The sequence below is a fragment of the Nothobranchius furzeri genome, chromosome 17 (assembly GCF_043380555.1).
Source record: "Nothobranchius furzeri strain GRZ-AD chromosome 17, NfurGRZ-RIMD1, whole genome shotgun sequence".
In the NCBI taxonomy this organism is placed as follows: Eukaryota; Metazoa; Chordata; class Actinopteri; order Cyprinodontiformes; family Nothobranchiidae; genus Nothobranchius; species Nothobranchius furzeri.
The window spans coordinates 54,374,050-54,402,010 of NC_091757.1; the positions used below are offsets into that span (position 1 = coordinate 54,374,050).

Consider the following 27,961-nt stretch of genomic DNA (forward strand, 5'->3'; position numbering starts at 1 on the left):
GATTCCTTTTAAATATTCTGATTTAATAAATAAACTTTTGCTATTAATTAAAATTTCTTAAATTAAATATTAATCTTTGGATTAAATGTAGACCAAGCCAGTTGGTGTATGAACTTCTATCGATTGTATAAATATCCTGGATACTTAAACATGATATAAGTTTAATTTGCTAATTTGTTTGATCTTTCTCAGGATTTAGCCAAGCTGATAGCAAACAGCGTTAAATCCTAGTATGTAGATTATCTATGCCACATCTGTTTCCAGAAAACAAATCAGCAGTTATTCTCTCACTTTACCAGAACACAAGACTTTATCTGTTGCCAACTGCTGACATGATCACACAGACATTTTACCAATAACCCCTTCCTCAAAGATTCTCGGTTTTCTGGGGGCTCGTCCGGGATCGTTTTCTGTGTGTACAGACCTGGGGCACTGCTGGCTCAGGGGTTATGAGTTCACCCTGTAAATGGTGGGCTAGCAGGTTCAAACCCAGGCTCCCAACGTGTCCTTGGGCAAGACACTACACCCTCCTTGCCAGCTAATGGTCTGAGGGATGGGCGGCTCCTGTGTACAGCAGCCTAGCCTCCGCCAGTGTGTCCCAGGGCTGTGGCTAAAATAGCTCATCACCACCAGTGTGTGAATGGGTGAATGACTCGCTGTAGTGTAAAGCGCGTTGGAGCCCTCTGACTCAGAAAGGTGCTGTACAAGTCCAGGTCATTTGTCATTTACCTTTAGAATGAATCTTTTGAAAAGCTCCTATAACAGCTATAACAAGACCTGGAACCATCCAGAAATCTTTTTTCTTTGATGCTAATGGAAAATGTTTTTGGCTCTTTTCCTGTAAATTTTAACTTGTTTACAACAGTTTTAGATGCTCAGCTGAAACAGGAAGAGACCTGCTGTGTCTCGGTGAGATTACCTGTTTAAATCAAATGCTTCCACATTAACTTGGTTAATAACTGTTAACATCGTTCTAGACGAGAGCTGGAAACAGTCGTTCATGCATTTATTACTCGAGGATTGGATCATTGCAGCTCTGCTTTACTCTGGGTTTACCAGAGAATGGAATCTCGTCTTCAGCCGGTTCAAAATGTTGCCGGAAGCTTTTAAATCAGACAAATGTGATTCTGTCATCCTGGTCTCGGACACGTTTATTTGGTTATCTGTTTCTTGTTTCTTTTAGGAATCCTTTTAAACTTCCATTGTTTGTTTTTAAACGACTGAATGGCCTAGCACCTGTCCACCTGCCCCTCCACGCTCACTTAACTCAGAACTTGCTGCTGTTTTTGACCCAAAGTCACGGCTGGGGTCGAGGGGGACAGAACATTCCCAGTGGTGGGTCCTGAGCTCTGGGAAGACCTTCCTGTTCCTTTCAGAAGGTCTTCTTCCATGACGGTTTTTTAGTCTGGACTGAAAACCCACCTTTACTCTTTGGCTTTCGATTCTGTGGGATAACTGGCATTTGTTGATGCTTTTTTCTGTTTTAACAGTGATTATTTTTTCTCTTTCTCATTTTGGATTTGACGCATCTTGTCTTGTCTATGGCCATGTTTGTTCAGCACTTTGGTTGGCATCACGTTGCCGTATGTAATATATTCCACTCAAAGACATAAACAGTCATCACCCCTGTGATTAAAACAACCTCCTGCAGCATTCATTCTCACACATGCATGAAAATACATCAACCTATGCACCAAGATTATCATCTGTGTCACTTTCCACCACAGCCACCACCTATCAAACCCAGTTATTCCTCCCAGTGTCTCCTACACTCCACATTTCCCATGGAGTTGCCCTGCATAATCATCTTCACGTCTCTAGAGATCGTCGTGGCCACACTCCACTATTTACAGACCTTTTCTGCCTCCTGCGGTGTTTCTCACCATGGAGACGCATGCAGACAGCGGCAGTGCAGAGAGAGGAAGTCCTGAATTGGCCAACTAAACAACGTAATGGCATAGAGGCAGCAGATGGCTCAGATGAGCTACAAGACAGGAGGGTTGTCAGAAGGGTGGTGCGCAGAAGAAAAAACTGCAGAGGACATGAATGCATTTGAGTGTTGGTGTGAACAGGCTGGGAAGAGGAGTTGCGGGGCTGTTTTGGTGCTTGCATGCTAAATTGCACCAACAGTTTGCTGCAGGAATGCAGTAAATAACAATGTGGTGAAGCTTAAGTTGCATCATTTTAAACATGAATCAAAACATAGGAAAAGGGACAAAAAGAAGAAGAAAAACACTCTCAAGTGTAAAACAGGAACTGAAAACACACGACAAATTTCAACTGAATTTAAATTAAATCCCACTTCATTATTTTATATTCAACATCTGAAGGAGCGATAAACACTTCAGCGTTGTTCCTCAGGGCTCTATTCTTGGACCCCTTTAATTTAATTCATATATTTTTCCCCTGGGTGACGTTTTAAAAAAACACCACATTGACTACCATTTATATGCAGACGATTACCAATTATATGCCTCTGTGAAGCCTCCTTACAGCCTCCTGTTGAATGCTGCAACGATGTGAAGAACTGGCTGTCTGAAAACTTTCTTTTGCTGAACGATGCCAAGACAGAGGCTATCATTTTCAGCCCTAAGACTTCTCAAGTGGGTTGAAAACCCGTGTCACAAACTTAGGGGTTGTGATGGATGCTAAACTACAAATGGACATTCATGTCAACCAGGTAGTTAAGACCTGTTTTTACCACCTGAGGCGTCTCTCTAAAGTTAAGCCCATTTTAAAAAGGCGTCATCTCCATTCAGTTGTCCATGCCTTCATTACCTCCCGTCTCGACTACTCTAATTCAGTGCTACACGGTATCTCCTCCTCCACTCTCGCTCGCCTTCAGCTAGTGCAGAACGCAGCAGCTCGATTCTTGACCAGGCAACGAGAACACATCACACCGGTTTTAGCAAATCTCCATTGGCTCCCCCATCCATCTCCGGATAGAGTTTAAGATCCTGTTTTTTGTGTTTAAATCCCTCAATAACTTAGCACCTGGCTACTTGTCAGACCTCATTCACCCTTATGTCCCTACAAGATCCCTCCGATCAGCCAACCAGCACCTCCTCCATGTCCCTAGCTCCCACTGTAAATCCCGCGGGGAGCGCGCCTTTTCAGTTCGTGCACCTAAGCTCTGGAACCACGTGCCCCTCCTGATCAGACTCTCGTCCTCTCTTTCCCTTTTTTAGTCTCGTTTAAAAACTCACTTTTATTCTTTGGCTTTTAATTCAGTCTAACTTAGTCTCTTTCTCCTTTTCTTTTCGATTTGAATTACTCGATTTTAATGGGTTCAGTTTTTATTTTTGATCGTTTTTATTGTGTGTTTTTGTTGTGCCGTGTTTAAATGTGCTATAAAAATAAACTTGGTTTGGTTTAGAAAATTCAGTCCAAGATCGCAAATAATTATCTGCACAAGAAACAGCTGAGAGTAGACATTCAACTTTAATTCTCTAATGTGATGAAATCAAATCTCACGTAAACTCTTTCCAGGTGAAACTGTTTCAGTATATTTAAACCTTCCAAGCATCTCTTGGTTTGTTTCCCCAAAAAGTACCAAAGTGTTAAATGAAAAGTTTGCAATTTTGACATTAATCACATTTACAGAATATCTGTTAATTGACAAGGATTTAGTCGTATGTGCTTTCTGCCGGACGACCTCCTTCATGCACAAAATGTTGCTGCACTCCGAGAAAAACCAGGAATTGTCTCAGATTTTTCCAAAAGTTTCTTCTTCTCCTCCTCTTTAACAGTAGATGTGGGGGATGGGTGGAGGTGGAGAGAGGAGAGCAGCAGACCACGTCAGATGGCAGTGGGACGTCTTTGTGGAAGGAGCAGGGAAGGGAACAGTCCTGAAGAAAGGAGGACTGAATGAGAGTTAGGGAAAGTGGTGCAGCGTCTCAGAACCGTTTCCTCTTCACCTCCAGAGTCTCCAAACATCACGTAAGTAAAAGAAAACGCACAACTTTTGTCATTTAATGAAACTTTGTAGTTGATTTGAAGTTGTTCTCTCTGCAAAATACTTGTCTTTATGTCCATCTGACTGTGATTTTCAGAGTCCTGAGTTTCACACCAGTATGTATTGGGACCTTGAGACCGTTAGATCCAAAGCTGTTTTTAACTAAGTCTCAAGTGAGCTGGTATTGTCTTTTTAATCTGTCTTTTACACATGTCCACACAGCCATCCTCACTGGCCGCCCCCACTCTTATACCACAGCCTCTTGTCCTTGGAAGTGCAGGAAGGGTCCGCCAGCCACCCATGGAGCTTTCTGTCTCATGCACATTGCTCATTCTGAGAAGGGAAGTGGTGCTGCATCATAAACTAAACAGAACCAGACACATCTGCAGTGTTTATTTGTGCTGGGCCCAAGGACAAATGTTAGAAATGAAAGCAAGAGCAATTAATCACTCAGGTTCTCTTTAGTGAGTTTTATAAAAACAAGCAATGTGCCTTTAGAGACACGTATAAAGTTGCAAATAGATAGACGCAATAGATTCTGGGAATTAAACAGCTTCAGTGTGATTGCTTTTACTGCTGTGATGGAAGAAAGGGAACAAAATATTGCAATATTTAAAAATGATTTTAATCACTTAAATGTGATATTTTATGTTCAACTCACCTTTTCCAACTTTTTGTGCTGCCAAGTGGGTCTCTGCTGCTTCTATAAACACTTCAAATGTCAAAAATCCGTCCTTCCAACTTCTGTCAGTGTTTAGTTTTAGGAACAGTTTACCTTAAATGAGTCCCTGTTTGTGACATCACAAACAGGGAAAGTTAGCATAGAACCAACTCTTATTTGAGCTGCTGCTGGAGGAGCAGCGGCTCTACACAGAGCCCTTCCCAGCTATCGGAGCTTCTCAGCTTATAGCAGCGTGAGCTGGGGAAGGGTGGGCGTGGCCAGCTCCAGTTTGTTTTCTTAATTTGATATGTCGTCTTTGGGGCGACGGTGGCACAGGAGTTAAGTGCTCGCCCCGTAATTGGAAGGTTGCAGGTTCGAGCCCCGCTCAGTCTTTCACTGTCGTTGTATCCTTGGGCAAGACACTTATCCCACGTTGCCAGCTGGTGGTGGTCGGAGGGACCGGTGGCGCCAGTGCTCGGCAGCCTCGCCTCTGTCAGTGCGCCCTTGGGCAGCTGTGGTTACATTATAGTTCATCCCCACCAGTGTGTGAAAGGGTGAATGACTGATTGTGTTGTAAAGTGCCTTGAGGGGTTCCAGGACTCAGGGGCGTGTCCAGGGAGTGGCTTGGGGTAGCACAAGCCACCCTTGGAATCTGATTGGCCACCCCAGGCACCACCACACTAATTTACCTTTAAATATGCTTTTCATTGTCCAAAAAGGCTTGGACGTAAAACAAAAATAGCATAACCATTGGTGCCACCCATGCACAAAGTTGTGCCTCACCTGGGCCACCCCATTTCAAAGATCTGGACACGCCACTGCCAGGACTCTAGAAGGCGCTATATCAAATACAGGCCTTTTACCATAAGATTTTGCATCGTAATCTGTATTTCTTTGTTAGCTTTATTTTTATTGTATTCCTGCACAGCACTTTGGTGACATAGGTCATGTCTGTAAAGTGCTGTATTAGTAAAGACTGAGCTGAGTTAGCGCTCATTCTGGAAGGTATTGAAAATATCAAGAAAACAACTACTAAGATTTCTTCATGTGAGATGATTATAGTGCAAAGAAAATCATAAATTTGTTTTGTATTGACCATAGAACAAATTTAACATAAGAAAAAAAGCCCTTTAATAATCTGGAATACTGGACCATCCAGTACATTTCCTGTTCAGGGCCTGAGTTGATCCTGCAGGTCATAAATGAGGTTGAGTAAACGAGTGGCAGCCACCAGATCTTTGATCAAAGGCTCTTGTCGTCCAGTGGAAACTTTTTCAGAGACAAAAAAGTTCCTTGTTTGTCATATTTTACCTGCAATCTGAACACTTGTGAAGAAGAAGCAAAAATAGGCTTAAATGTGTAAATAAAAAATAGAATCAAGTCATTTTCTTTATGCATGGAAGCCCATTCCCGCCACTCAGATAAAAAAAAATTATCTCATAATTATGACTTAGCTTTCTCATAATAATGAGATACTATCTCTTTATTACGAGATAGTATCTCATAATAAAGAGATAGCTAAGTCATAATTATGAGATAATAATTTTTTTTATCTGAGTGGCGGGAATGGGCTTCCATATTTATGCGTATTTGTGAGATCTGCAGGTTTTATTTGTTTTAAGAGTTAAGCAACACGTTGTCTTGATTTGTATTTAGGGCTGCACAATATATCGAAAAATTATCGTCATCGCGACAACAGGACGTGCGATAGGCCCATCGCAAAGCACGTCAAAAACGGCGATAAATGTTTGGTTCAAACATTTCCATCCGTGTCATACATCAACTTTTTGTAAACCAGCTGTTTTTTACGCAGAAGTATTATTTGATCAATCAAATGTAGCCCTTCTGATATGCGGCCAATCAGATGGGTCCGTTCACGTAATACGCCCGCCCCCTACGTAGACCCTTAGGATGGAACGCAACACCCGAACTGAGTTAGCGGCGCCGTTCCCTTGTTCGTCATGCTGGCTCAGATTAACGAACGCACTTTGTGCTGATGTTTCTGGAATCAGCGCTGCTTTCAAACGTGAACGTGAGACCGCTCGGTGTCGTTAAGCAGCTGATAATAACCGGGCTGACTCCGACACGTGCCGGTGAACCAACCCACCTTCATGTCGCTAGTGTTCCATCGGGTGGTGATGTTAGCCCCAGGCTCCGGTTAGCTTCCAGCTAAAAGGCTACAGCACTCTCCTCCCAGTCCCACCCTGCTAAAGAGGGCCTGGAAAAGTTCCCCCAGTAATATCGATATCGCAATATTAAGCACTGTTATCGAATATCGCAGGTTTTCCTAATATCGTGCAGCCCTATTTGTAGTCATGATCTGGGTAGCGGTGGTGGCAAGAGAACAAAACACAACGGCTGTCAAAAGTGAAACTATTCATCCAATGCATGAGAAAATAAACTGAAATTTGTAACTTAGACATTTTAGTGTGCTCATCTGTCCAGAACAAATGATTTATTATTCTCTTGAATTTTGACTAATTTGTGTTGAAAATGTAACCGGATTACAGGATACAATAAGATAATTAAAAGAAAAAATAAACAAATGGGCCAATAATTAGGTTCGGGGAGAATTGGAGGTTGTTTAAGAATGACTGGAGTCACGGGTATAGCATGAAACGGTTTATATACTAAATTTTAATAATAATGGGAGATATAACACATAAAGATAACACATAAAAACAGATGAAAACAATCGACAATAGTAAAATGGTCGGTATGAGATTTGATCATATGAGTCACAAGTCAGCCGGCGTCAAGTCAAATCCCCACGCTTGGGGTGAAAGTCAGAGTCCGGTGGTGCGATTTTTTCCTACCACACCGTTGAGATTGTTCACAGAAGAGAGCAGTCTGCTCTTCAGTTACTTGAGATGTCCTGGTTCGTTCAGTGGTTAAGGCTCGCCATCTCCCTCGTCAGGAAGAAATCCAGTTCTCGTTCCAAGTGAGTGATCATAGGAGTCGGGATCAAACCCAAGGAAAAAAAAAAACCCAGCCTGTAAACAACAGGACAACGCGCTCCAACGGTTCCCTCCTACAGAGGATTGGTTCACTCTGTCGTCTCCACACAAATCGCGTTGGTTCCAAGTTCCTAGCTCTTATTAGAAGGAGTCAAGTCCGCCTCTCCCTCTATCTATGCGGCACCCAAATCAGGGTTCTTCACGGCCTCGACCGTTGTTTTTTTTTCTCTCTCTCTCTCTCTCTAACCGCTCAGTCTTTGCTTTCTGTATCTGCGTGCTGCACAGCCGTTTGTCTCTCCTCTCGCTCAGCTGCGTCGCACGGTTTTATTTCGCGGAGGCGGGACTTATTTCTCTCAGCCAATGAAATTTCAGATTCCCACCTGGACCAATAGTATACAGCTTTCCTCTTCTGTTTCTGTTAGTGATGTTCAAGATTCTTGTTTTAACCGATGTTTAATATTAAACTCGTTATTTTAGTTATTCACCCTTCCAATAATTCATTATGAAATTATCTATTAGTTAATTAGATATCTATTAATTAGTATTGTTAATTTCCTTAATTTATATTTTATATTTTATCTAAATTGAGGATGGATCATATTAGTAAGCCAATTAGTTAATACCTCATTAAGGTTCTAGCTTCTGGGTTACATCCTCCCCCATTAAATATCATGCACGTCCCTGTGCATTGTTTCTACGGGGTACACAACTTCTTGAGTAAGAGAGTCAATAAAAGCTTTATTAAGTCCTTGGAAAAGGGACCTAACTACGGTCACTAGTGGATTGCCCAATTGAGAGTAAGTTAGTCTTTGAGGAGGCTGACTACTTCGTTCAGATCTCCTGACATACATCTCTGGTTGCACAGTATCATGCTCATCCGTTTCGGTTTGATTCTCAACTGAGACAGGACGAAGTGAGCTCTCTGTTTCCGACAGAGCTGATGAGCTATTCTCTAAGACTTTGGTCTTTTCAGATGTATGTGTCTGATCGTGTATGATGGGTTCAAAACTTACATCACGTTGCTGCGACTTTAGGACACCATCCAATTGAGGTAGGTTTGTGTTAGTTTCATCCCCCGTTTCTACGTCAGGTAAGTATACTTCGTTTTTTTTCTTTTTTTCAGGTAAGTATGTTGCTGCTTCTTTCACTCTTTCAGGTAAGAATGTCGCAGTTTCACTCATTCTGTCAGGTAAGAATGTTTCGGTGTTGATGCCTTTGTCAAGTAAGGACAATTCAGCATTTTCATTACCAGCTAAGGTTGGTTCCTTGCGATCCCCTGTGTGTAAGGATAGTGTGTTTTGTTGTTGAATATTATTTACCGGTCCTGAATCTGCTATGAGTTCCCTATTTGGCAAGGTGACCGCTATTTGATAGGATGGTCGGTTTAGCACTTGTGGAAGATCAGAGTAATAAAACTCATCTACCTCTTCGTCAAGTGGCTCATCTGGGTCAGGTTCTAAGGCTGAACTCTGTCTTGTATGAGGTCTGCTAGGTTTCGTAACGCGTTCTGTTTCATTTTCTAATGAAGAGAGAAAACCACAAGGCAGTAAAAGATCTCTGTGGAGTGTTCTGTTGGGTCCTTCTCCGTTCTCTGGTTTTACAGTGTATACTGGCAAGTTTTCCATCTGTTTGAGAACTATATACACTGTTTGCTCCCATTTGTCTGCTAATTTATGCTTTTCTCTTAAGCGAAGATTTCGGACTAAAACACGATCTCCCACACCTAGTGTGGACTCACGAATGTTTCTGTCAAACCGTTCTTTGTTCTTCCTCGCTGTTTTTTGAGAGTTTTTTATGACAATGTCATAACTCTGTTCCAGATGACTCTTCAGTTCTTTAACATACTGAGAATGAGTTATAGAGGGCTTGTTCAAATGCGGTAACCCAAAGGCAATATCTATAGGCAACCGAGGCTGCCTACCGAACATTAGCTCGTAGGGAGAGTATCCCGTCACGTCATTTTTTGTACAATTGTACGAGTGAGTAAGTGGTTTTACAAAATCGCGCCAGTGATGTTTCTCAGTGGCTTGTAAAGTTCCCAACATGCTGAGTAATGTACGATTGTACCGTTCAACGGGGTTGCCACGAGGGTGATAAGGGCTCGTTCTGACTTTACGGATACCAAGTAAAGAACAAAGTTCCTTGATTGTACGTGATTCGAAATCCCGTCCCTGATCACTATGAAGACGCTCAGGAAACCCGTAGTGGACTAAAAAATGTTCCCACAGGTTCTTCGCGACGGTGGTGGCTTTCTGATCTTTGGTTGGGATGGACACTGCATACTTTGTAAAATGGTCTGTAATCACTAAGACATCTTTAGTGTTCTTACTGTCTGGTTCTATGGAGAGAAAATCCATGCAAACTAACTCCATAGGTCTGGTGGTGGTAATACTCACCATTGGAGCAGCTTTGTCAGGGAGGGCCTTCCGACGGATACATCTTTCGCAAGTTTTAACTTTGATTTCGATATCACTAGCCATTCTTGGCCAGTAAAAACGGGACCGAATGAGATCTGTCGTACGTTCAACCCCAAGATGCCCCATATCATCATGTAGGCTTTGCATGACTGTTGAACGTAATGAATCAGGCAAGACTAACTGCAATGATGTCTCTGGTCCTAATTGGCGTCTCCGGTACAGTAAATCATTTTGAAACTCAAACCGTTTCCACTCTCTCAAAAGGTTAAGAACCACCGGGGGTTCTGCAATAGTATCAGTTGGCGGTTTATTGTCAGTCATAAGCAGCTGAATGACTCGGCCAATGGTTGGATCTTTCCTCTGCAAGGAGACAAGGTCAGCATGGTTATACTTGGGCACAGCAAAGAAACTGTCACTATTGTCTTCCAACTGGAATAGGTCTGGAATGGCCGCTGCAGACATGGCAAGTGACTGAACTAAACCACAAGGAGAATCAGTCTCATCCAAGACCATGTGCTTTTGGCATGTTGCCTTCACTGCTTCGGCTTGAAGTTGAAGCTCGACTTCTTTGACAGAGGATAAAAGATGAGATCGGAACTCATCTAGTCGTTGGCATTCCTCAGTGAATTTTGAGTTGTCTTCAGGTTTATCATGCAGCCTCCTAGACAGGCCATCCGCGTCAACGTTCTGTGTACCTGCACGGTATCTGATGTCAAAATTATAGGTGGACAACGCAGCTAGCCAACGATAGCTCGTTGCATCGAGTTTTGCCGTTGTTAAGAGGTAAGTTAACGGATTATTATCAGTAATGACAGTGAATGTGTTCCCATACAAATAGTCATGAAACTTATCTGTTATGGCCCACTTTAAGGCTAGAAACTCCAACTTGTGCGCAGGGTACCTAGTTTCACTAGAGCTTAAACCGCGACTTGCATAAGCGATTACCTGTGTGACACCGTTTTGCACTTGGTATAGCGCTGCACCGAGTCCGGTCGTACTAGCATCTGTGTGTACTAGATATGGGAGTTTTGCGTCAGCGTAGCCAAGAACTGGCGAAGTGGTAAGTTTTTCAATAATAGTTTGAAAGGACTTCTCACAGTCTTGGCTCCAACGATTCCCAAAGGGTTCTTTGGGGTTCAAGTACTTTGATCTACATGGTGGTGTTTTAAAGTTTTTCCGTTTGGGTGGATAACCAGCCGTGAGAGATGTTAGTGGCTTGACAATATTTGAGTAATCTTTAACGAAGCGTCGGTAATAACCGGTAAATCCTAAGAAAGATTGGAGTTCCTTCAAAGTCTGAGGCTTCGGCCATGTTTTGAGTGCTTCCACCTTATCTGGATCGGTTTTTATGCCATCTCGAGATACTATATGTCCAAGATAACGCACAGATGTCTGGAAAAAACGACACTTATCTGGTGATAGCTTGAGTCCGTATTCTCTAAGCCGTTCAAGAACGTGAGAAAGTCTGGTTTCGTGTTCTTCCAAGGAGTTGGAAAAGACGATCAAGTCGTCTAGGAAAACTAACACTTCCTTCAGATTAATGTCCTTCATACACTTTTCCATAACCCGTTGGAAAGTGCTTGGAGCATTTGTTATTCCTTGTGGCATACGGTTAAATTCATAAAACCCAAACGGGCAAACAAAAGCAGTTTTAGGTTTATCCTTTTCACACATCTCTATCTGATAGTAACCTGACTTGAGGTCCATCACAGAAAACCACTGTGATCCAGCGAGAGCAGAAAAGGACTCCTCCAAGTTAGGCAGGGCATATGCGTCGCGAATGGTTTGCAGATTAAGCTTTCTATAGTCTATACATAGACGTACCTCACCATTCTTTTTCCGAACTACCACTATTGGTGAGGCAAATGGAGACTCCGACTCTCTTATTATACCGGTTTCCAAGAGGGCTTCCAAATGTTTTCTCACGGCTTCATAATCATGTGGATGGATCGGCCGAGATTTCTGTTTGAATGGGGTCTCGTCTTTTAAGTTGATGTGATGTCTTATCTGTTGTGTATGACCAAAATCAAGATCGTGGTGCGAAAACACATCGGAGTAAGTGTTAAGTTTGTTGGTGATCCTCCCTTTCCATTCTTCGGACAAGGGCGAAGTACCGAAGTCAAAACTGAGAGGAGGGTTTGAAGGTGAAGTCTGTTGCTGCGAACTACACGCCGCAAGTACTTTCTGATCACTTTTGTCAGGTTCTGGATATGGCATAACACGATCGGCTTTAACTAACTCAGCGATCACACAGTTAGTGGGTAATGTGATGTCATGGTTAGTTTCGTTTCTTAGTACAACAGGTACTTTGTATGGACCATGTGAAGGTAAGGAAATGAGGCAACAGTCTACAATTATACCCCCTGGTAGAGAACCATTGGTGGGTTGTTCAATGAGTGCATAAGGCTCATGCTTGTTTTGGCTGGGTTGCATAAACCCTTCTAGTAACAGTTTTTTATTTGCAGGGAGAACTTCTTGGGTTCTCCCTCGAAGCTTCACCACACCAACTCGTCCATCTTTGCTTTGTTTTTTTCTGACTGCTAAGGCTTTTAGCACGTGTTGGTACCCATAAGAGAGTGCCTTGGAATCAGGTAAGTTATTGGCAGACAATTGCTCATACAAAGGATCGAGTGTGTTTGTGCCAATGAGTAGTGGTGTATCAGAGTTTGAGCTTATATCCGGAACCACTAACGCGAGGGTAGGTAACTCAAGTCCAGACTGATCGAGCTCTTTTGGAAATGTGACACTTATCTCTATGTATCCTAAATAAGGAACTGCTTGACCGTTTGCGCCCTCGACTTCTAACAGATTACTGATGGGTTTAATTGAGAGGTCAGGTAAGTGTTCTTGGTAAAAAGAATTGGCAATGGTGGTTACCTGGGACCCTGAATCCAGTAAACAATTACATTCAACACTGTTAACTGAGACTGTAGCTGTGCATCGCCCACCCACTAATCTTTTGGGAAGTTTTGGCACTGAATGAGCATGAACTGGCTTGCAAAAAAGTCTCTCTGTCCTTTCCTTAGAGGGACTTGGTTCTACTTTAGCACCTATCTGTCCCACGATAGGAGCTTCTACCGGTTTAAAGGAGGAGACTGAGCAATTGGCTTTGACATCTCCCACTCGCGCTGCTTCTGTCTAAGAGCAAGTCTTTTAGTTGCAACTAGTGCTGGATTTGGCTCGTTGCTACAGCTAGAAGCTATGTGCCCATCTTCTCCGCACTTAAAACAGTATCCAGGCTTTGGTCTGGGCACCACTGCTGTTATCTGCTGAATCTGTTTGGGCTCATCTGGAATTTTAGTCCCCACACGGGGTTTTGACTCTTTTTGAGTTTTCTTTGCCTTTTTATCTGTGTTGTTAACCTTAAGCTGTGCAATTTGGCTCCTGAGCTCAGCGATTTGTTTGCGTAAGTCATCACAGTTATCATCTATTTCCAGTTCACAAGTGTTTTTACTCTGAGAGCATGTTGTTTGCACATTTGAATACACTCTAGTTCGTTGTGCCCCTAAGTGTTGTTTCATGCGTGCTGCTTTAGTAGCCTGTTTGTCTTCTTCAGTGCGCAGTTTGAGGAGAAGTGCTGTAAAATGAGGCGGGTTGTCTTTCTTTTGTTCGAGTTGCAGGTTTGAAATCAGCGAGCTGTCCCAACAGCCTCTGCAAAACTGCTTGAGCAGCTGCTGGTCGGCGTCACTGGAGGAAATTCCATTCCTCTGAATAACTAGGTTTAACAAGGTGTATAACCTCTGAAAGTAATCGGAAGGTTTTTCACCACTGTCCTGGTTTGTGTTTAAAAAGCGAGCAAAGAGCTCGTCGCCGTCTTCGACAGCTGCGTAAGCTGAATCGAGATGTTCAAGGTACGTTTCCGGGTCGGATTTTGGACTAAGAGCTTTAACGATGCTCGCTGCTGGGGCTGACAGACTCTCCACGATTCTTCGTACAATTTGGGACTTGGTGAGTGAAGGATCATTTATGCATAACACTACACTACTACGCCAAGTATCATAGTCAGTTTCAAAAGAAGGGTGTGGAACTCGCCCTGAGAACGGTTTTAGTCTGTATTGTGAAGTAGGCGGAGGGATAACCTCACTGCTTTTAACAATGTGTTCCACAATAACTCGCTGAACCTCAGGTGTGTTTAAAAGATTTGGTGGAATGCAAGGGTTTTGTTTTCCAGTCTCTGTAGGTGGACAATTGTCCTTTGAGTTGTTCATATAGTTAACTTCTGGTGTTAAAGGCAGGGAATATGTAACTTGGTCACTATGGAGCATTGGCTCTGGTTCAGTGACTGGTTCAGATGCATGGGTATCCCTTCCTAAAGATTCCCCAATTTTTGCCAGTTCCTCCATTAGAAGGTCTTTAAATGATTGATTGCTACGCGCAGCTATGTCCCTGAGCTCTGACAGATAGGCATCAGTGGCAGATGTGCTAGTTTCTAGACTGTACGCGCTGGCTAGGTCTTGAATATGGAAGAAAACATCTGGGTTCCTAGTACAAGGTTTGTCATAGGGTAAACATTGTTTCTTTAATTCCTTAACAGTGGCTTCATGTTGAAACTCCACAATAATCTGATCACAGTTTGGTAACTTAATGCGCCTGTTAACTGGTCCGAATCCTTCCATAAACCCAAAGACTTCGTTATCAAGGTCTGTATCAGTTAACCCACTGATTAAAACAGCATTTGAAACTTTGACCTTTTCTGTTTTCACAACTTCCATTTTAAAACACTCAAAAGTACCAATAATGCCAAAATGGCAAACCACTGTGACCTCCAGGCACTCTTATGATGTCAGTCAATGGTTAGCTAAGGTAACAACTCTACAATTCTCCTGGCTGGCTCGCCAAGTTTTATGTAACCGGATTACAGGATACAATAAGATAATTAAAAGAAAAAATAAACAAATGGGCCAATAATTAGGTTCGGGGAGAATTGGAGGTTGTTTAAGAATGACTGGAGTCACGGGTATAGCATGAAACGGTTTATATACTAAATTTTAATAATAATGGGAGATATAACACATAAAGATAACACATAAAAACAGATGAAAACAATCGACAATAGTAAAATGGTCGGTATGAGATTTGATCATATGAGTCACAAGTCAGCCGGCGTCAAGTCAAATCCCCACGCTTGGGGTGAAAGTCAGAGTCCGGTGGTGCGATTTTTTCCTACCACACCGTTGAGATTGTTCACAGAAGAGAGCAGTCTGCTCTTCAGTTACTTGAGATGTCCTGGTTCGTTCAGTGGTTAAGGCTCGCCATCTCCCTCGTCAGGAAGAAATCCAGTTCTCGTTCCAAGTGAGTGATCATAGGAGTCGGGATCAAACCCAAGGAAAAAAAAAAACCCAGCCTGTAAACAACAGGACAACGCGCTCCAACGGTTCCCTCCTACAGAGGATTGGTTCACTCTGTCGTCTCCACACAAATCGCGTTGGTTCCAAGTTCCTAGCTCTTATTAGAAGGAGTCAAGTCCGCCTCTCCCTCTATCTATGCGGCACCCAAATCAGGGTTCTTCACGGCCTCGACCGTTGTTTTTTTTTCTCTCTCTCTCTCTCTCTAACCGCTCAGTCTTTGCTTTCTGTATCTGCGTGCTGCACAGCCGTTTGTCTCTCCTCTCGCTCAGCTGCGTCGCACGGTTTTATTTCGCGGAGGCGGGACTTATTTCTCTCAGCCAATGAAATTTCAGATTCCCACCTGGACCAATAGTATACAGCTTTCCTCTTCTGTTTCTGTTAGTGATGTTCAAGATTCTTGTTTTAACCGATGTTTAATATTAAACTCGTTATTTTAGTTATTCACCCTTCCAATAATTCATTATGAAATTATCTATTAGTTAATTAGATATCTATTAATTAGTATTGTTAATTTCCTTAATTTATATTTTATATTTTATCTAAATTGAGGATGGATCATATTAGTAAGCCAATTAGTTAATACCTCATTAAGGTTCTAGCTTCTGGGTTACAAAAAGTTACAGTAAAAGCCTTGAAAAATATTTTTTCTGGTACAAATAGCTCAAACTTTTTAAATGTAAGAAGTAGAAACAAGTAAAAAAGCATCAGTGTGCTTATCTTAAACCCTCCTCTTCCTACTAAATAATAAAAGCAAAAAAAAAAATCAACTATTGCTGTCGGTGACGCCAAAAGAACCGAAACAACGCCAACATTATTCCACTCCTGTGGTTTTTAGCTTGGCCTGGATTTGCTGAACAGTTAAAATCCAGAATTCTTTACAGTTTTTCTCTTTGAGGATTTGCTGACACGTAAAATTTGAGTTTTTATGCAACAGATTTGGCTGGTTATGTTTTGTCTTTTATTCCAGATCTTCTTAGCTGGTTTTCTGCCAGGTTGACTTGTTTAAACAGCGATCTTTAGCAGCTGATGACCATTTTATTGCAGACGGACGAACGGCTAGCAAACTGATTCAAGTGTGTTTTAGAAACAGAAAATATTCTTGGATTTGGTTAAAATGTGAAGATGGCTGTTTTGTGCATCAGGCAGCAGGACGAGTCAGCTTGAGGATCAAAGGGATGGGGGGGGGGGGGGGGGCACAGAAAAAAACCTGTTGTTGGGAATGACGGAGTGCATTCTTGGCTAACAGCAGCGTGTTTTGGAGAGCTCAGGAGTGGAGTGAATGGGGCCGGCGTCGGCATGTCTTTGTGCAGCCTGGAGTCCCACCAGATGAAGACGGTTGATTTTATTCAAACACACACAAATAAACACACTCCCACGACCAGAGGTGGAAAGAGTACTGAAATTTCCTACTTAAGTACGAGTACCAATACTTTGATAATTTTTACTCAAGTACAAGTAAAAGTACTTGCCTGAATTTTTACTCAAGTAAAAGTAAAAAGTATCATAAATAAAATGTACTCAAAGTAAAAGTTACTTAGTTACATTTTTGTCAACGTAAGGATGGCTACATCTAAATAGTGCTAAATCACAACGCTAGATCACAATTTGCTCGTGTTTGTGTGCGCGCGCACACACACACGCACACACACACACACACACACACACACACACACACACACACACTGCAGCCTGTTAGAATCTTTTGAATGACTAATTAAACTACATTAAGCTACTTTTGTAATAATTTAATCTCTTATTCTGGAGTAAAATAAAGAAACAAGCTAAATCATCACATATCTGTGGCATCAAGAAGCATCTTCTGAGTTCAAACACAGGGATCGAGCACAATGTTTACACCTGAACAGCATCAGGATGTTTTAACTCACAGAGGCCTGCAGGTCTTCTGTTTTTTTGAGCAAAACGCTGAGAATCCGCTGGTTATGAGCGCTAAACGTTATTTTGCCGCTGCCGTGCGGAGCGGTAGAGAAACACGTTTCAAACACGGAACCGAGTCCGGCTACCGAACCCAGCAGAATTCTGATGACGTCACACCGGTGCGTGAAGGTGCGGGTTCCGAACCACAGGGGAGGAGGTAATCACCAAGTGGATCACAGGGACTGAACTGATGTTTTTGAGCAAAGCTGCAATAAAAATGGCTGTTTGTCCTCATTATCAAAAGTGTACCCCCCCCCCCCCCCACGGTTTAGACGTGGCGCTCATGCAGGTGTCTCTTTCTGTTCCGACGCTGCTACACGTAATAGCTTTAATTTATCAAGCCTATAATTTATTTTTACTCAGTAATGGAAATGATTTAAAATGTAGCGAATTACAATTCTTTTTTTAAAAGGTACTCAAGTAAAAGTACAGATTTCAAAAACGACTTAAAAAGTATAATAACACAAAAAAGCTACTCGATTACAGTAACGTGAGTAAATGTAATTCGTTACTTTCCGCCTCTGCCCACGACCCCTGGCCGATACTTTCCTCTGGGTGAGTCGTGCGTTTTGATGTGATCCCCCCCTGGATGAGCGAGCCCAGCCTTGCATCCTTCACAGTTTATGACTGTGTGTTTACCACGAGTCTCAGCAAAGCGTGCTCTTATTGTTTCGGCACGCCGTTGGAGGCAACTGTTTCATCCTTTTTGGCCTCCTTAGTGACACCGAAACCCTCGAATAAAAGCTGGAGCTGCAGGGATTACCTCACTCCTCACGAGCAGCCTGGGAACTCCGTTTAACGGCCGTTCGCAGCTTGATCTGGGTCTGTAAAATAAATCTAACGAGCTCCGGAGGAATAAACGTGCATTTGAAGGTCTCCACCGCTCACAAGCTGGAGTTCTCAGACGCAACTTGTGGTACAGGGTTGATCCGTGGGAAATATCGCCTGCTGCAGTTCTTTCATTTCATGTTTATGGAGGACAACAAAAGTGGCGGCTCACATGGTCATAGTTAGTCAGAAAGAACAGCCCTTTTTACTCGTTACGTTGCTTTTTGTGATTCAGTCCTTCGCTTCCTCTGGAGGATTTCTGCCCCAAGGCTGGAAGTTTATTATTATTGTGTGAAGGTTTTCATTTCGTTTGTTTTTGTTTGAGAGGTCACCGCCACGTTTAAGGTCTTTTGAGCTTGCATGACTGGAAGCAAGCAGAACTTGGTTTCTGTCAGTAGATAAAACAGTCTGTGACTGCAGGGCGTGAGCTTCACTAGTCTTGTTCTGCTGCGCCAAAACAAATTCCCAACAAGTTAATCAGAACAAATTCCGTCTATTAAAATTAGCTGGAATCTTGTCAGGAAAACTGAGCGCTCCCTGTGACTGAAAGGCTGCGAAGCTTCAACTTCAACTTGGCATTTGCATTCTTAGGGATAGGTTTGGTCCTGCCCGACGCTAACTGGTGTATCACGAGTGTCGCTCAGATACGGGCTTTTGTTTTCTCAGTTCTTGGAAAGACTGAAGGAAATTAGACCCTCATTAGTAACCTGTGATTTACAAACTGTCCCGAACATCTTGTTAGCCCTGAGGATGAAGAAGCTGGCTTTTATGTGGTTTTGGTTTGAGGGCTGGTCCAGATGTGAGACCAGACGAACGGGGCAGCAGTTTGTGGAACAGATTTGTTTGAGGTTTCTGGTTCAGGATTTCCAACTTATCCCCCCCCCCCCCCCCCCCCCCCAAAAAAAAAAAAAAAAAACAACTTCCTGACACTATCAAGTGAGGCTTGTCGCTTAAAGGGACTATAAGGAAGTGTGACAGCCAAAACATGTATAGAAATAATAAATGTCTTCTTCATACATTCTCCTGCAATGCCCTGGTCCTGTAGAATGAGCCCTGGCATTTTTACTGTGATTGCCTGTTTTTCTGTAAAATCACAGAAAAAGAGAGATGCTCGGGTCGAGCAGGCTGCTTCATGCGCGTTCACGCTCAGGCATCGCCCGTAGCATTTGCTATCCGTAGCTTTAGCAGCAGAGAGAGAGGCAGTGCCACTTTGTCGCTGTTCCTAACGCCTAGTGACAAAGCAGCTACATTTCTGAGGACCCTTAGCTACTTTCTGTAGAACTTTCTTCTAGATATTTCCTGCAAATTAGCAACAAAATAGCCATTTTCACTCCGAACCGTTCTTTGGTTTGACGTTGTTTCAGCTGTCATCAAGGATATAAAAGTTACAGATACATTCAACATCATTGGTGCTTTAGCTCACCTAGTAAGATGTCTGACTCCCATGCAGAAGACCTGGGTTTGATTCTGGGTGTGAACATAGTTCATTTAGAGTTTCTTTTTTACATTAATGGTATATTTTTTTCACAGTAAGATGCCCAAATTTTTATTTGAGACTCGCCGAACGGCATTGAATTCACAGATAAAAAAGATGTGGGTTCAACTTTCATTTTGGAACAATTTTTCAAGCAAGGGAAGGGAATGATCTGAGCATGCAGGAGGACTGACCCATCATAAACCTTTGTCGGCTGTGCTGAAGAGAAAGCTACAGAACCAAATTATTTAATCAATTGGCTGCGCGTCCTCCTGTCCTCCGGGCCACACACACACACACACACACACACATGCGCGCGCGCGGGATTGTCTCAGCTGTTATTTTCGTTAAGGAGTGTGCACGTACAGCATGCACGCCTCGTGCACGAGCCAACTATTGAAGCTGCCATTAAGCTTTTGGCCTGAGGGGGCAATCGCGAGCAGAAAAATTCAAAAGTCTGAAAAGTCCCTTTAAAGATTATTCTGTGAATTGTTTCTCTTAAATTCTTAACAGATGTGTCAAACCTTCTCTTTGTAGAAAATGGGTCAACAGACCCCCAGACCGTTCAACCGCCCACCTTCAGCTCTCATTCACTTCGTCCCTCACAGCGTGCTGCCTTGGCCAGCAAGCGTTACCTCAGGACCTTGGCATGCCACCAGCGCTGCTGCTGCTGCTATCTCAGACCGTTTACTCCAGATTTACTCCTCAGCTGGTCAACCGTCCGACCCACATTCACCTTAGATCCACCACTCTGTCGGAGGCTCATTAGCAGAAACGTTTGTGGATGGAGATTAACGTAGTCCACGCAGCTGGCTGCTGGTTTGGTCTGTGTTTATGCAAGTTTCATGAAACAAAATCTGTCTCTTGGCAGCGAGGACACTGTTGACTCACTGGGTGAATGATAGGAAAAGTGTGTGTAAGTCGGCCTCAAGCCCTCGCTGCATGAACGTGGGACGAAGCAGGTCCAGATCAGATGTAGAACCGTCTTTCACCTCGAGACGCATATCTGCTGTAAAATCAGTGAAACTCAGCATCGTGTTGGATTCATAAAATAACTGCAAGGCTGCTGGCGGTGAAACATCTCCGCACATCTCCGGTGACCACACAGAAACATGGAGAGCTGCAGTAACAAAGATCTGAAAGGGTCTATCAAACCCAGCAGGGTTGCAGGAACGTCTCACCCACAGAAACCTCCATCACAGAGCGTCTGATGTGCCGCGGAGAGTAAAACACTCCCTCAGCGCACACAAAGAAAAGGAGGAGCACAGATTAAACAAGCAGCAAACCAGAGGAAACTATTCATCACATTCAGGATGCTGTGGCCTTTCTGCCCTTTAAACCACAGGCTATTGGATGATGCGTTCATGTGCTCCAGGAGAAATCAGTTTTGTTGTCATCAAAAGTCTCAAGTGAAAAAGAGAGCAGAAAGTAGCACGAGTTTCTGCTTTTAGGAAGAACTGTTATTTTGAAGTAAGTCATGCAGAGTTGTGTTTTCTTTTGGGCTTTTTTGCAGCTGCAGAATGGAAACTGTGATAAGAGTATGGAAAGCCACTGTGTGCATAAAGGTCTGAAATAGAATTGTAAAGGGTTAATTTACATTTATTTAACGAACCGTAAGACATGATATTCCATAGTAAATATGAAATCAATCTTATGGATCTTTGGGTTATTTTAACCAGAAGATTGAAGCTTTTTATTGCTGGGATTATGTAACACTTCGTATTAACTGAGAGACAAGAGAAGAGAGAGTCACCTTTAAAACGTTTAAGAAGATTTATTTTTAAACAATTTTAAACAAGACTAACTCTAAACTCTAAGTGAATGAATGGATCTTGGTGTCAATGAGACGTGAGATGGATGGTGTGTGTGTGTGTGAGTGACGTTGTAATCAGAACTCTCGTATCCGGAGAAGCAAGTCTGAGGTGTTGTGATGTTTTGCTCTTAAGCTATGATCAGAAACACATGAGACGCCATTTTGTCGCTCCACACATACCCTTAGGATGAGACTTCCTTACAGATCCAGAATGCCAGGTCCTCGGACCCCCCTTTCGGTACTGGAGCCGATGAAACAGCGTCAGCAGTACGACAGACTAGTCTTGGGATTGTCTCCAGGTAAAAAGCGACAGTTGGTTGACAGCGTCAGATGGACCCGGAGGGTCAGTGAGTTCAGCTTTTATTCTGAAAGGAACTGTTGCTTGGTTGGTAAAATGCAACAGATTTTATCCAGCTTGTTGGTTCTTTGCTTAAAAAGGAAGTCCGGGTGGCCGGTCCGATACTTCTCTTAGCATGTGGTGAACTGGCCTTAAGATGGTGTGGGGACTGGTTTTATTAAGCTGGATGTTTTGTTTTACGGTCGAATCAAAGTTAGACAAATTTATAAACACCACAGAGACTACGCCACGCTTCAGAAAGGAAGGTTCTGATTGGATGAGAAAGATAAAATGTGTCATGCGTTTACATTACGTGTGATCAGGATGTCTAGTGCAGCTAGATTAAAGTCATATTACTTATTAAAACTTAGTAATCATAACATTGTCATTTCACAGGTTGGTCCACATTATTACTGACTAACACTTTGTTTGATTAGCTTTATTAAACATAGAGTTCTTTGATTTATTAAAAAAGGAAGAGTCCTTTGTCTTCATTCTTCTCTTGGGCTGGAAAGGAAGCAGTTTAGAAGCAGATGCATGACCTTGAGCAATATCTCATGCAGATTAGTTCTTGCTGAGGAGAGGGGGAAAATGGCTTTGAGGTGGAAAACAGTCATTTAATTCCGTTACAAAATCAAGGACTGGAATAGAAAAGGGAACTCCCCAAACTGCCCCCAACCACATAAACACAGCTCAAATACCTGATTGTATTTTTACTCTCCTCACAGCCGCAAACCTGCCAACTGGGACACTCCTTTTAGGGGTTGGGCCAAACGTTTGTGACAGTCGACGGTTTAGATTAGAGGTGGAAAAGACAACGTAATCTGATACTTCCTGTTTGCTTCCTGTTTATATTTGCTACTTCCTTTTATGACAGACAATGAACTGTCTGATTTTTCCTGTAACTAAGCTTTAACTCAGCTTGGTTGTAATTAAATTCCTTTCCGCCTGTTTATCTTCATGCCGGGTAATTACGTGGAGACACTAGACCGTGTATTTTGGCTGAGGCTTCGTGTAATCTCTAATTAGGAGGGAAAAGTACTAGAATAAGAAAAGACACGGAAGTTCCTGAACTTTTGCTCTAGAGGCAGATGAAATGAGATGATGGTCAGAATCCGACCAAAGCACTTCAGAACATAAACGTGAACAACAAACACAAATGAGTCATCATTGGATTTCATTCTTCAAATCACACACCTGTATCTCAGATGTTATCATGAGCCTGATTTGTTGTGACTCTCCTTGGTGCAGCTTTTAAAAGTGTCCCGGCGTGTTTTCCCCCTAACGCGTTAACTTGCAGGCCAGCTGCTTGGTGGACTACGTTGTTGTCCGTTACTGAACTTACAGACGCAATAAGTAAGACTTTTATATTAAAATAATCACAAAACAGTCTAATGTCTCAATCGTGTTGGAAGGAGCCGGCGGGGCGGTTGTCGCTTTTTCTCCTCCGTAGTCTTTGTTTACAATCTGTCCCACCTTCCTGGTTCCAGAGCATGGCAAATGTGAGCAGTGTTGTGGAACGAATGGAAGCCAGTAAAAGGAGCGACCCAGAAGTTTATTTCTTATAACCCTATGAAGCCACGGCATTCTTTTGTTTTACTCTAATATCGGGTAAAAAAGGCTAGGGGCTAACGTTAAGCTAACAATGCTAACGGTGAATTAGAAATTAATAGTCAGCTCTAAAAATACTGCATCTCGAAGCTACATTTTTCAGTTAGCAACAACTAGATATTACAGTGAAATATTTTGATCTGCTTAACCTACTGTGTGTGTATGTCTCATCTATGCTCATCGTCTTAGAATCTTCTGGTGCTGATCCGTAACTGGCAACAGTCCTGAAACTCATGAAGAGGAGGGCACTGTTGATACATAATGCAGTAACCACATATGACTCTACTGTCTCTATAAACACTCCAAACCTAAAAATAATCCATCATTCGGTTTTATATCACTGTTTGGTTTAGGAATTATGCGCCTACGAAGAGTTGTTTCAAAAAGTCTACATTTGTGACATCACAAACGGGGAATAGTACTGAGTTGATGTGCAAGAGAGAGTTGCTGCTGTAGGAGCAGCGGATTTACTCCAAGCCCCTCCCGGATATCCGAGCCTTTCAGCTCATAGCAGCCAATCAAGGGATGAGTGGGCGTGGCCAGCTCCAACTCGTTTTCTTAAAGTGACAGTGCGCTGAAACGACTCATTCTGGAAGGTAGTGATGGAAAGTAGTGAAATGTCCAGAATAAAACGACTGTGGTAGCTTTATGTGAGGAAGATTTAGCGCAAAGAACTTCATAAACTTCCTAAAATATTATTTGTTTTGACCACAGAACCATTATAACTTATAACTAAAATTCACTTCAGGATCTTTTTAACTGCAGGTCGTGTTGCAAATGCAGAACTGAGAGAGGCTCTTTGTTTGAATCAAGACAATTTAGACTCAAAACTATTTAATCCTCCACCAGTGAGACCAGTGAGGAGTTACAACCAGGCCATTTGTACACCAGACTACATATTTCTGTGTGTGCATCATCTCATTGGATCATGATTTCAGAGAAAACTCCTCACTCCCACGAGACGACGACGGCGGCTGTGGTGGTGGGGTCGGTGTGGTCACGGCGACTAAATCAGAGCGCCAGTGTGACAGTTGCTTTCAGTGGGACCTACTGACTCATATACTTCACAATCTCACTCCACACAGCATGATTAAGACACCATTGATGTTGCCTGGCTCAGGGCTCCTTTGCCTTTTTTTTTGCAAGTGTGGCTCCTTAGTTCAGTCGCTTTTCTTTAGGGTGGAATTTAAACTGAGCTCAATCGTCCACCTCATGTGTTTGCTGTTGCAGTGAGGATCTAGCATTCTGTTCTACTGCTGTCACACACACACACACACACACACACACACACACACACACACACACACACACACACTGTAAGTCTTGTGGCCTCCAGAGGGTATCTCTGTGTGTGATTAATCATGACTGCTCCAAGGACCAGCTGGAAGTGAAGGTCGTGGTCTTCTCACAGCTGACTGATGGTCGGTTTGAAGTCGAACGATTCTGTTTGATAACAAAGAGACAAACTGGACTTCCTCTGGGATAATGAGTAAAGGGTTAGATGATTCATGGTTGATGGGAACGGGGCTGCATGTCTGGATAAACTGATTCTGTGTGACTCTAGTCTTTATGTCTCTTCCCGCAGGTCTCAGTCCTTCAGTGCTTTGTAGCTGTCGAGAATGACCTTACCTCTAAGAGGGAAAAGCCAAGAAGAAGTACTGCTTGGAAAACATCTGCCTTAAGAGGATAAGATCGGCAGCCCATCTGGATTTAAACCTTGCTGACCTTTTGGTTTCACGGGAGAGGAATAGCGGAGCTTTGTCACAGGGAACATTGAAAGACTGGATTTGTTTCTTTTGAACTGGCGTTCTCAGAGGTAACGCCATGTGCCACGTCATTGTAACGTGCCGCTCCATGCTGTGGACCTTGCTCAGCATCATTGTGGCCTTTGCGGAGCTTGTTGCCTTCATGAGTCCGGATTGGCTGATAGGAATTCCTCGGTTGGACCCCAACGGGAGCAGGATGGAGGTGGACTTCAGGGGATACCGGCCGTCTCTCGGCCTCTACAGCCGCTGTCTTCGCATCGACGCCCGAGGCATAGGGGTCAGCTGCGGGCCTTATGCTGCGACTTTTGGGGAAGTGGCTAGTGGTTTTTGGCAGGCGGCCATGTTGTTTCTGGCAGCTGGGACACTAGTGCTCGGGTGTGTGGCCTGCATCTCCATCTTCACTATGTGTTTCCAGAGCATTAAGAAGAAAAGCATATTCAACATCTGCGGACTGCTCCAGGCCATTGCAGGTAAGACGTCAGCTTTTGGCTTAAGCAATGTTCTAAGAGTCCAGTATCCTTCAGAACAAGTGCTCTTGGATTTAGAACCGTATATATGGAGACTTCCTGGTAAATCAAATCAAATCCAAAGACACTTTATTAATCCCAGAGGGAAATTAGAGTTTCAGTACACACAATTCAGAGACCAGACATACATGGGCAAGACACATGACAAGAATTGGTGACTGTGGTCATTCGCGACCCTGAATCGCGCTACCTTAATAGAGATAAAAGGGTTTACATGAGGATTGGTTCAGGTGGAGGGAAAAAAAGGCACTTCAGAGTTACCCTCCACCGGGAGGGCAGCTTTGCTCTGCAAAAAAAAAAAAAAAACACCTCAGACAGATATGCAACAGACAACACAACATCACATGTTAATAGGAAGGTGGGGGGCGCTGGGATCCTGTTTCCCCAGCGAGAGCAGCCATGTACGGCGCCACTGTAGCCACAGGTGGGAGGGAGATCTTGGGAGGAGCGCAGAGCACATTGTCTCCTGCAGGTTGATGACCTCACCAGGCTGAAGTCCACCAATCCGAAGGCAGGGCGGGGGGGTAGGTCGGGTTTTCACAGCATCTGTCCGCAATCCTTCGTGGGGGTTTGTAGCCGCTCAAGGCTACCAGGGCGTCAGATTCAGATAACAAGACTTTGTTTGGGTCAGGCTGAGATAATTTTCCTCTCTGCCTTCAGTCTTTAAACTGATCATTCCAGTCCTTCAGTGAAGCCAATTTAGGTTTTTAAACATGTCCACACCGTCCGGTGACTCTCTCCGAGATGACATCCATTTTGCGCACTAATACCGGCATCGCAGCTAGAACATTGTCCAGCTTGCGATTCACCTCGAGTAGCGTCCCAGTCTGTGAGGTCTCCACACGGCTCCCGTCTTCCCAAATTTCCAGAAAACCAGATATCCTCCCACTCCAATCAGAAAATATCCAGTGATCATCAGACCAAACATCCACACGTCAAAATCATATAATCTGGGTTTTTTTTCATTTAAACTTCTCATTTCTAATTAAGTCAAGAACACACATTCATGTGAGCTCAGATGAAGCTGGAGAGAACCAAATTACACGTCAACGGGCTTTAAAGCCTAGACTGTGCGTGCACTGTGGTGTGAAGGGCCTGAGGGGGACTGCACTGTTGGGACTTGACTTTGCTAACTGGCAACACAGTAAAATTACATTTCACTTCTCCAAAGGTAGAGTTGTCCTCTATACATGCATCAAAGGGAAATCTCTATTTGCTAATCTGAACATATTAGTTGGGTAGGCAGATGTTTGTGTTAGGGTTAGGGAGATAAAAGAGTGCAGGTTAAGTTGTGTCTCCTCTCAGCAGCGTGGTTCGTTTTATTTCGTTGTTTACTCAAAGCTAACCTCCCTCTTTCTGCTCTTCCCCCAGGCCTGCTGCTGATGGTGGGCCTGATGCTGTACCCAGCAGGCTGGGGCTCAGAGAAGGTGATCGGCTACTGCGGCCCCGAGGCGCTGCCGTTCTGGCCCGCTCTGTGCTCGCTGGGCTGGGCGTTCTACGCAGCGATAGGAGGAACCGTTGCAGCATTCCTGTGCTCGATCCTGTCTGTACAGGCTGAGATCGCAACTTCCAGCGATAAGGTCCAGGAGGAGATCGAGGAGGGGAAAAGTCTCATCTGTTTGCTCTGAACTGGAGTGTGAGGAAACACCTTTTAGCGACGTTTCTTGGATGTGCATGTCTGGAAGGAGGACGTCCTGGAGGAAATTCTTTTTTTATTGTCTGGATAAAAGATGAAAGACTAAAACTTGGGTTAATGACTCTTCTTCTGGTTTAAATCTCCTGTGTAGCACTGATAAACATTATCAGTGTTTTTTTTACATTTAAAGATTAAACTTATTTTTTAGAACATGCTGCCTTAGAGACTAACATTCAGACAAACCACAGTCACTTTTTCCCAACTGAGTCGGGTTGATCAGCTGCTCAGTGGGACTCTTGCTGCATCCCGTCTGAGGATGCTTTACGGTTTCTGCACATTATTTACCAAATAAGCTGTAATAACTTCCATTAAGGGATGTTTTCTTACATAAAATACAGGTGCTGGCCAGTAAATTAGAATATCATCAAAAGGTTGAAAATATTTCAGTAATTCCATTCAAAACGTGAAACTTGTACATTATATTCATGCAATGCACACAGACCAATGTATTTCCGATGTTTATTACGTTTAATTTTGATATTTATAGGTGACAACCAATGAAAACATCAAATCTGGTATCTCAGAAAATTAGAATATTCTAAAGGCCAATGAAAAAATGTTTGTTTCTCTAATGTTGGCCAACTGAAAAGAATGAACATGAAAAGAATGTGCATGTATAGCACTCAATACTTAGTC

The 27,961-nt window shown here is 43.2% G+C and overlaps 1 protein-coding gene across 1 annotated transcript; it reads left to right on the forward strand.

Annotated features, from left to right (window-relative positions):
- The first annotated feature begins 160 nt into the window (after nucleotides 1-160).
- LOC107394163 (LHFPL tetraspan subfamily member 2a protein) lies at nucleotides 161-27,782 on the forward strand. The gene is made up of 3 exons (XM_015972957.3): nucleotides 161-3,939; nucleotides 24,922-25,572; nucleotides 27,001-27,782. Exons 2-3 carry the CDS (start codon nucleotides 25,161-25,163, stop codon nucleotides 27,255-27,257), a joined length of 669 nt encoding a protein of 222 aa, XP_015828443.1. The 5' UTR covers nucleotides 161-3,939; nucleotides 24,922-25,160; the 3' UTR covers nucleotides 27,258-27,782.
- Nucleotides 27,783-27,961: the final 179 nt, after the last annotated feature.